The sequence below is a fragment of the Glycine soja genome, chromosome 5, assembly GCF_004193775.1.
Source record: "Glycine soja cultivar W05 chromosome 5, ASM419377v2, whole genome shotgun sequence".
NCBI lineage: Eukaryota > Viridiplantae > Streptophyta > Magnoliopsida > Fabales > Fabaceae > Glycine > Glycine soja.
In genome coordinates, this window is record NC_041006.1 from 40,568,953 (window position 1) to 40,580,317 (window position 11,365).

At 27.5% G+C, this 11,365-nt stretch overlaps 1 protein-coding gene across 1 annotated transcript; it reads right to left on the reverse strand.

Moving 5' to 3' along the window:
* Positions 1–213: 213 nt before the first annotated feature.
* On the reverse strand, positions 214–4,665 carry LOC114413335 (omega-hydroxypalmitate O-feruloyl transferase-like). The gene is made up of 3 exons (XM_028377669.1): positions 4,520–4,665; positions 3,954–4,398; positions 214–1,373 (listed from the first exon to the last, which is right to left on the reverse strand). Exons 2-3 carry the CDS (start codon positions 4,386–4,388, stop codon positions 507–509), a joined length of 1,302 nt encoding a protein of 433 aa, XP_028233470.1. The 5' UTR covers positions 4,389–4,398; positions 4,520–4,665; the 3' UTR covers positions 214–506.
* Positions 4,666–11,365: the final 6,700 nt, after the last annotated feature.

Sequence of the window (11,365 nt, forward strand, 5' to 3'; positions counted from 1 at the left end):
TAATTTGATATTATATAGAGAAGACAAAATATGATTTTGTTCAACAATTCAGTATGTGTACAAAATATATATATATATATATATATATATATATATATATATATATAATATAAAAGAATAATAGAATCCTAAGTTATCTTTAACTTAAATTAAATTTAAATTTAAATGACAAAAACTAAATGATAAAGTTAAATTATCATATCAACCGTCCAATAGTTGCTAACCAATAATTCAATGATCAAAATGAGGGATAGAGGGATCTTCCTTTATTACATGTCATTTATATAAATTATTTCCATACTAGTATCATGCACCCCAACGACCTTCATGTAAAAAAATATAACCTATAAATGGTCACCCATAAAGTAATGTTCTTGCGGTTGTAATAAACTGTTCCTTCCAATTAAACATTCTTCAATTACAATAAAACAATTTGAAGCAAAACGCAGGCCTTACTTACGACATTATTAATGAAGGGAATTAATTAAGACTGTTGTGATCAGCATTCATATCTCCATCAGCCTTTCAAACCTTTTCATGGCAGAAGCAGGCAAACCTAGGAGCACGTTTATGCTTTTACTTTCTTCGTTATGAGACAAGAACAAAATGACTTCCTTCCCTGGCAAAGTTACAGGCCCAAAAAAGAAGGGCTTCCCCCATCCGAAATCTGCACTTCGGAAAGGTATCCTAGTCCATGTTGTGATCAAAAGTGTTGCAGTTAAGGAAGGCCTTGATCTTTTCACTTCAAAATAGTCAATAGCAGATCTCATGTAACTGTCTGTCACCATGTCAATTGCTTTGCCAACCAATCCCACACTAAATGACAGTGGATTATTCACTAACTCCTCTACCTTGCATAGAGCATTTGAAAACACAATAGCATTGCCAAAGTACCCCTTTGGTATTGGAGGCACGAATTTAGACCTTCCATCAACAGCAAAAAGTAGCTTGGTTTGTTGATTAGGGTCCATGTGCATCCCTAAGGCTTCACTTCTAGCTCTCCACACAAAAGCTGTAAGTGCTTCAAAAGTAGAGCACTTCTTTACAACACCATCTTCTGATGTGGCCATTTTCTTAAGCAACTCAAGCTTATCTGGGTCGAAACAAAAGGACTCGTAGAGGATCTCTTCCTCATAGACTTTTGTGACATTTGATACATCTTCAATTTCGTCGAATTCGTGGTGTGGATACTCTATCTTTGGAGGATTTCGTGTTCTTAGTATAGTTCGGTCCAGAACTGGTGAAATGCTCAAGTCCATGCCTCTGGCTGTCTCACCCCATGCGTTCACGAATTGCATAGCACTTATACCATCAACCATGCAATGGTTCACGTTTACGCCCAAAACAAATCCACCACATTTGAACTTTGTCACCTAAAAGAGAGGGTTTGGTTGCACCTTAAGTTATAAACATGTATATATGCTTTTAATTTGCAATGGAAATCTTCTTTTATACCTGTATTATAATCCTAATCTGATTTTACTATTTAAATTTCATATTAAATTATTTTACTACCTATAATATTTTTATGTTTGATTTTACTGTCGGTTAATTAATCAAGGTTGTTAAATAATTAATATGTCATATCATTACTTAATTAATTAATGTTGTGACACTTCATTAAGTGACGTGATAATTTTTTTTAAGTGTCTACAAAATAATTAAATTTATATTATATAAATTAAATATAATCTTTTTTTTACATGTAAAACTATTTCTTATGAGTAATTTTAAACTTTTAAAAATATTATGTAAATATAAGTTATTTTCTTAATTATTTTTTTATAATATTAATATATATTTTTCTACTTTGTTAATAATAATCTTTAATTTTTTTATGACTTTTATACTCTTCTATGCTACTAAAAAAAAAATAGAGAATTTATGTCTAAATTATTTTTGTAAAAAATCTACAAGACAAATTAAGCTATTTAATAACAAAATTTATATGAGGATATTTTAAAATTTTCAATTTATTTTACAATAGATTTAAGAAAATAATTATACCTTTATCAAAATCATAGTTAAATTGGAAGAAAAATTGTAAAAAAAAATTGCATAAAAAACCTAAAAGAAAAACTTGCAGGTATAAGTTATGTTGTACAAAATGAGAATTAAAAAAATCATAAAAAAAGAAAAATAAAAAAGATAATAATAATACAACTAATTGATGGAATAGTTTATGTATGAAAATATTAATAATTAATAATGTTAAAAATTGTCTTTTATAATAATAATAAAAAATAACTAAAGATTATTTTCAACTAAAATGTCACTTTGGGGTTATATATTAAATGACTAAAAATTATTAATAATTATATATATATAGAGAGATTGTCAAAAGTTTGGGAGGCATAGCCCCCTCCGTCCCCACGAAACTGCTCGTGACCGTGTGACCGTGTGGGAATTACCCATGGTATTCACTATTCTGTATTATAATTTTTTTTTAGTATGTTTGAATAGAGAATTTTAGCTATAATTTATCAGAGAATTTGAATTTTTGTAATTTAGAATTCATTGTTTGAATGTTTTTTTATGAAAAATTTAAAATTTTGAAATTTTAAAACAAAATTTTAAACAACTAAAATTTGGAATTTCAATTTCCTTCTAAAAGGTGAGAAATTGAAATTTTCTTTTTATAGTCCTCTTCAAGAAACATCTGCGAACTCCTAAAACATCGATCGGATGTGAACGAACACTTATAATTAGCACACTAACTATATTTTCTCTTTTTTTTCATTCATTTTTTCATCCTCATAATTTTAATTTTTTTTATCCAAACACAAAATTTTGAAAATAAAAGAATTTTAATTGAAGTATTTGAAATTCTTAAAATTTAAAATTTTTCAGAATTTTAAATTTTTCCATCCAAACAAAGGATTTGGATAGAGAATTTTAACTAAGGAAAATAATTTATCAGAGAATTTAAATTTTTGTAATTTAAAATTAATTGTTTGGATGTTTTTTTATGAAGAATTTAAAATTTTGGAATTTTAAACAACTAAAAATCTGGAATTTCAATTTCCTTCTAAAAGGTGAGAAATCGAAATTATCTTCTTATCGTCTTCTTCAACAAAACACCCTTTAAACTCTCCTAACATTACCAATTATATTTTTTTCTTTTTTCTCATTCATTTTTTCATTCTCATAATATTAATTTTTTTATCTGAACACAAAATTTTGAAAATAAAAGAATTTCAATTGAAATATTTAAAATTTTTAAAATTTAAAATTTTTCAGAATTTTAAATTTCTCCATCCAAATACTGGTATTTTTAATATTATTATAAGATTAAAATTGAAATTTCACCTTATGAATTTATGTTAACTTTTTTTCCAAAAATTTGTTACGTGGAACTATCCTAGTAAACTAAATCCAATTGTAATTAGAAAACAACATCAAAATCTCTGAAAAACTTGCATCTAACCGCATGTTTGAATATTTCCTAAAAGGAAAAAAAAAACATATTTAAATACGAGTTACACATTACTCATGTGATTTCAAATATAAAAAAGATAATAATAATAGAACCATATTACTTGAGTCCAAATAAAACTGCCAACAATAACTTTTACGTTAAAGACAAATTCTAGATGACGCGATGCCGATCAAGACACCGTAAGTTTTGCCTTTGAACAATGACTCTCTCTTTAAAGAATAGCAATAGCTAGCACTCTAGATCTCTTTTTCGTACGTAGTTGTTAGTTTTTATTATTATTAAGAGATGTAATTGAGAGGATTAATAAATAATGATAAATATTAATCAGTATTTTTAGGTATTGGTAAAAAAATTAAAAGATTTTTACAATAAATATTAATCAGTCATGTTAATTATGAGTTTTTTTTATATCATGATTTTTACAATAAATATTTTTTTTTTAATTTTTAATCAATATCCATATATCTTAAAGTAAACTAGTTAGCAAGAGTCATAATTAATTAACAACACAAACCTGAATTAGCAAAGGAGGTATCTGAAGCATGTTGGTTGCACCGGGGATATCATAAACCAGTTTTCCAAGAGTTTCAAGGTCAGGTTGTTTTGTCAAATCTCCCAAGTCCTTTATCACACAGTTTGCTTCTTCAGCCTCAACAAACACAACACCCTCACCTGTGCACTCTATGATCAGTTTCCCTTCTGAACTTATGGCCAATCTTCCAGCCATAGGGTAATAGTGAACAAGAACCTTCGACAAAGCATCCTTTATTACTTGTGCTGCTTCCTCGTTCCCTCTACATGCAGACTTATTATAAAAGTAAACCGTTCGAACTGGATGTGCTATGTTCTGGTCAAGGTTTGAAAGGAAGTAGTAAAGACCCTTTTCCGTTTCTTCTGCTGGTGGCACCAGAGTTGGTTCTCCTAGCCTTATATTCAGTTTATTCGCCATATATATGAACCTGACCACAATTTTTAAACGAGTGGCATTTGTGTATTTAAAAACGTGTGTGTGTATGCAAATTTTGTGTAATAACAAGCTAGTTATGAATATGCAAAAAGAATAGTAGTAGCAGAACTTACTCTGATCAGATGTTTACAGCAGCAAACCTAGGATGTTGAGAGAAAATTGATACACAGATATATATGATCATAGACGATTATATAACTCAGATTTGTGCATATCCTAAAAGAAATTTATATAGGAAGAGGTTAGCCACTTGCTTTATTGGTAAACAGAGAATAAACTGTAGTAGTACTTATTAAGTGTTGTTAGACTTGGAAAATAATTTTATTGTTATAAATAACAATAAATAATTACAAAAATAAAGTTTACTGTCATTGTCGGGCTTCATGTGCCAAAACATTTAATGCTAACGCCTGCGCTGAGTATCCAGCCATGGTCATTGTGATGTTCGGGTTCATTCTTCCGAATCGATGGTACTTGTTATTTCTTTTGGGTGTTTTTAGTTTCATTGTCAAAAATGTTAGAGAAGTATAAAATATATATGTAGGTGTCCTTCGAGTTAATTTGTTACTATATAACACAATTTTAATTTGCAATCTTTATAATCATGCGATTAGTTGATTTGGGAAATTACTCTTGAATAAAAGTGTGTATACTTTGAGAGAGATAAAAGAGATAAGTGATTAATAATATTAGTAATATGACGTGACAAAAAAAAAAAAGGTATTAATGAAATATTTGTAAATTGTTAATGTTCAAATATCACCCCTTCATTGATTCATATAGTCTATATTACTATTTCGAATGAATTTTTTAGTTTCTCAAGGTAAATAAACTCGCTCTAGCTCTGAGTCTTCTGGAGACATGATCAATACGTTAGGTCAATAGGAATTGATAGGCCAAGCATGATTCATGCACCAGTGGCAATATTAATTAGAAAAAGGACATGCTGGGACATATGTTTCCGCTTTAAGATTGGTCTCGATCTTTATTTAATTTAATTAGCTAAAAGTGTACATGATATGACATAGATTACTAATGTGTTTTCAGTAACCATTAATCAACAATTTAGATTTTATTTTATGTATAATTTTATTACAATTATTAATTAGTCGTTTATGTTTTTAATTAAGGAACATAAGTATATTTTATTATTTAAAGTGTAGCTTTTCAGAAGTCAAAATAACTTTACGTATCATCCCTAAAAAAAACTTCACGTATCGGGATTAACTCTTATTTCCTAGAGGAGTTATATGTTTCAGGTTTGCAGACTGGCTGAAATCTTATTTGTATGCGAAATATTAATTAATTGAAATAATATGCATCCGGAATAAGTCTTATTTGCTTGAATTAAGGTCACGAGGCTATAGTTATTTTAGCTTTACAAGAAATAAGAGTTAATTCTAATACACGTACATCTAAAAGAAAATTTCAAGTTGGATGTGATTTTTTTTCTCTGGCGGCTGATAATCTCGAATAGTCTCTCTAGATATAAAAATTCATTTAAGAAATTAATATTTTTAAACATTTACGTACCAACATAATCATTTAACTCTTGATCACATATTTGAACTTTGAAGACATAGGGAGTGTTTCGGAGAATTTATAAAAATTCATTTAACTCTTGATCGTGCGTGACTTTGTTTGGCAGTTTATTTTGGTAACTTTTTTATTTCTTATTTTATAAGTTATTAAGGATTAATTTTTTAAATTTATTTATTGAAATAAGTACTTATTTTAATAAAATAAACAATTATATATTTTTTAGTGTGTTTGTTTAAATTATTTCTGTTTAAAAAAATTAATTTTTTATTTATTTTAAAAATAAATCTGATCTGTTTCATAAAAAAACACTTATATAAAAAACATTTATTTGAAGTTACTTTTTTTTAGTTTAAACAAACTCACCCTTAAGTGATTTTAAATAGTTTATAAAAATAGTTAACTTATATACAAGTTATTAATTTTTTTCTTTTTCATTTTTATCCTCATTAATTTACTTATTTTCTTAACCTTTTTTAATTAAATAATTAATTATATTATTTTATATCATTTTACATTCATCAACTAATCTTATAAAAAAACTCTCAATTCAATCAATTAACTTACAAATTTCAGTTTTTCAACTAGGTTTTAAACTTCGAATACCTTATATGTTAGTTTTTCGAAACACACCCATAAATGTGATTTTGTTACTAGCAATATGGTGAGAGAGTGACTCCACTGATTTAACCAACAAGATCATAGTCAATAAAATAATGTAGGATAATTTTTTCCTACTAATTTGATATAACTGATAGATAACTTTATAACTGATAGATAACTTTACTTCTTAAATATGTAGTTAGATATTTGATTTTCAAGTTAATGTATATAAAAAAAAAAATCTGTCAAAAAAGGTACGGTTTGGTATTTTTGAAAAATTAATCATTAAAAGTAAGGTAATTTACCTAAAACAAAGTATGATAATTTTTTAAATTTTCCGGAAAACAAATTAGTTTAATCTTACTCAGTGCGACAAAAATAATTCAATAAATAACAGTATGAAAAAAATAGTTGATTCGCACAATTAATTAGTCATCACTCCTAGTTAATAAGTTAATCGCATGAATAGTGTGTTTGTTTCACCATTCACCTCAATGTAAACCCAGGTTCACCCGAATGAAACAAATCTTTGCTTTTACATTTTGTCTATTGGAAAGTGTGAAATGATGTTTAAGTACATCTATCCCAAGGGTTTAAAACTGAACACTCCTAAGTGTACATCTATATAGCTGCCCATCACGTGTTTGCCAACCAGGTATGTTAATTACTATATGAACTCATAATTAACTTCCTAAGGATATGTGCGTAATTAGTTAATCCCGTAAGCTGATAAAAAAAAAGAAGGAAATTTTTCGTCGGGCTTTCAATGACATTGAAATGAATAAGATCTAGTGGAAGCAATCTCAACTGGTATATCCCATAACAGAACAGATTCAAAGGCTCCATCCTCATTAAAAAATATTCATTATTCAATCACAATCCAACGATATTCATTATAATCGATTATAATGCAAAGGAACCATTTTCAGTCTTTTTTTTTGTTGGACGCAGTGAAATTGAAGGCACTTTAATTTATCTTCTCACCTAAACTGCACAATACTCCACCACTAGCTTTTCAGTGGAAAGAACTGCTCGAATGTGGTTTTAACTTCTTTTTATTGATTGGATAGCAGAGTACGTACCATGCATGTACGTTATATCCGTTTTTCTCTTCTTCTTTTTTTTTTTTTTTCTTTTCATTTATGTATCCCAATAATGAAAAAACAACCATAGCACTAGGTTAATTTGACCTCTACAGAAGTGCTCAGACTAAAATACCACTTACGCCCTTATATAATAATTAGTAGTCACGAAAGACTATGATTCTTTTATAATTGTTCTTACTCGCTAATATCTGTTGCTTGTGAGTTACTTCATATTTTCAGTACAATATAACATATATTATTTCATGGAAATTTCGGGTGAATTAGTAATAAGATTAAAAAATGTATATAATTTAGATAACTTTTATTACTATATATGTAAATTAATTTTTAGATTTGAATTTGATATAAGTTCAAAATTTAAAATAATATTAAATTTATCCTAAACAACATCAAAATCCAAATTTAGGTCGAGCTGGATACACATTTTATTCACCAAACCATTGCACACTCCTGTTATAAGTTATAAAATTTAAAATCACTTATACTAATTAAAAGCATACGACACAAACAAAATATATATGCTGGACTTTAAAAGAATCAAGTCTAATCAATTAACTTGTTTATAATGTATAAACTTATTTTTAAGATGTAGCATGACCTTTATTGTAAGTTACTTAAAAGTTTATTTTGTAATAAAAGCCTTTAAATAGGATATAAAATTATTCTAAAAAAAACTGTAGCCTTGACTCTGTGTATATCAACATATTTAATTTTTAGCATGTTAAATAAATACATACAATTTCAATATAATATAAAAAAATGATATAATAATAATAATAATAATATTAAAACAATATTTATAGTGTTACTTAAATAAGTCGGCCGGCCTACTATTAAAAGAAAAAACTTTTTTTTGAATAGCTTGAAATAACTTTTAAACTATTTTTTATTTATTTATAAAGTTTTGACTTTATTTATTTCCTAAAAAATCAGACCTAATTTAACGTGATGCGGTGTAAGCTAAGTCATAATTCATAAACCAATCATTTCTTTAATTATTTCCATTCCAACATGTGAGAATGCGTGCTTCCACTGTTGGTGTAGTATTATTATGATAAAAATGTATAGATAATATTGAATATTATTTTTTTTATAAAAAATGTTTTATTTGATAAATATTTTAGAATATTGATACTAAAAAAGTATAATGTTAATCCCAAGAAAATATCTGTATAGTATTTCCTTTTAAAGAAAAAAAAAGCTATCCCATTATTGATGCAGAGCGTAACCATGGTGGCAACTGCCAAGTTTGACTTGGAAGGATGCTCACAAATGTTAGTGAGTGTTACTTATATCTGTATGTTGACAATTAACGTATGGGCTGCATTAGTTGTTCGGATTGGAGTGCTAATATCTGGGCCATTATAATAAGTAATGATCTGTTTGTTTGTTTTAAATTGCAATTGTATATCAATTGCTATTGCTGTGACTGTGAGTGTGAGGCCACTCATAATTGCAGTTCCAACTAAATTTATTATCATTAATATAGCTGCCAATGCAGCCGTTTATATAGATGTAAGTCCAATTATGTCACGGATAATTAGGAGTAGCTAGCAGCCGTTTACTAGTAGTAGTATCCTTTCTATGAAAAGAAGAAGTAGTTGTATATTTTTATTGATTTTCCTAAATATTTTTTAAAAAAGTATGTAATATATGGTTTGTTTACAGAAAAATTAAAGAGGAATAAGGAAAGGGAAACGAGTTTTTATAAAAATACTAGTATAAGTTCTAGAAAATTAAAAGAAGGAGGAAAAAAATGTAAGAAATCAAAATTCTTCCCTGTTAGTACTACTTATTATCTCTCTGACAAATGCAAATAATCAACAAAAACGTTGTATAGAATGTGATCACTCCAATCACTTACCCTACTCTAAATACAGGACAGGTTTCACTTCACACAACAATGCATTTGGATTGAAACACAAAGTGAGAGCTTTGAGAATTTGAATATCACGTATCTTATAAACAAAATAGATAAAACAAGGTTTCACATGAGGGGGAAAAATAAAACTTCAATGGGGGGAAGAAATACTCAATTTCAATCTCTATTCATGAATTCTCATCTTATTCATTTCGAATGAGATACGTGTAGATAAATGTTATATTTATTGTTAGAATTACAAGTGAAAAGAAGCCCAAAAACATTTTTAATTAAAAGAAGTACTACTTTTTTGTGTGCACTGAGGATATTTTATTTTCTATACACATGATCCAAAATTAAATCTTGATCATCATATATAAGGAACCAAAAGTGAGTAATTAAAGATAGCCATGGAGTTTTGAATTAAAGGACCCTAATTAAAGAAATTAATGGTCTTTTGAGTGGATACTGGGAGGATGAGTAGATAGTGTATATAACTTTGCCTATTAAAAAATGGTCTTTGAAAACCCAAAGTCATCGTAATAACTTAAGATAACGTAAAGGCATAAAATTAAATTAGAGAACACTAAATGGCTTTTCACAATATGAAAAATCAATAAAAGACAAAAATATATATTTTACAATTTTTAAATATTTCAAATTTCATTCTCTTATTTTTTTAAAAGACCAATGATAGTTATTAATTTATTAATTTTTGTTGGTGAAAGAAATTTACTTAGGGCCAACTTTATCCTCTTGTCACGGGCCTTCACCTGGGGCAAGTTCTTATTCACTCAAGCTTGATAATGCAAACTGGTAGCCTAGTTCGTATACAATTATACATTAATCTTTATGATGTTGTTTAAGAGTTTAGGGATTTTTTTTTAAGATTAAGATGTAATGTCAATAAATAAAAGTTTTTGAAATAAGAATAATCATCTTGAAAGGAGAGACATCACCCGAAATGAAAAAAAGTCACGCAAAAAAAAGGAGAAAATTTGTCTAAAAAACTTATAATTGATTTGAGATAATAAATATTTATTGATATATTTCATAAAAATAAATTAAAAGTGTCGAATCACATTAAATTTATATTCCTTTCCATTATTTATATTGTGTGTATATGTATATTTTATTCTTTTAGTCTCATTATATGTGTGAAAAAGTTTGTTTGATCAACATGAAATTCATCATAAAATAAAAAATAAAAAAAAATCGTAATCGATTACTTAGAATATTTTAAAATAGTCTAAGATGTATATTAAAAAAGTTATTAAATATTTTTTATATTTTCTAACATTCTCCCTCAAGTCAAGTCAAAGCTTCTAAGTTTTCAACTAAAGGAATAAATATAAAATTAAAGGATGTTGGATAACAGTTGGAGAGGCAGCTAAAGGATTGATTTTGGATAAGCCGAAAAAAATGCAAGAATGATAACTTAGCCAGACAGGTGGAGTGAACATCATTTGAGAGAAATTTATGGGGAAACAATCAAGATAAACAAAGCTTGACTTTTTCAAAAACACATGTTTGAAGCTTCAAACCAATTTTATTAGAAACCCAGAATATTTAAACTTGAAAATAAGTCTGACAACAACATCTGGGACAAAGAGTTGGGCTTGTGAGAGTCATAAGTGACATAAGTTGCCATTGAAATGATTGTAGGTGGGAAAAAATTCTCATAATTGGAACAATCATAAGTAATCATCGGTAAGAAAGAAATTACCAATAATATGATTCATTTGTGGGAAAGAAGTCATTACCAGAATGGTCATTGGTGGGAAAGAAGTCATCCCTGATTTGATTCACTTGTAGAAAAAGAGTTTCCACTTAAGTGATCGTTTGTGAAA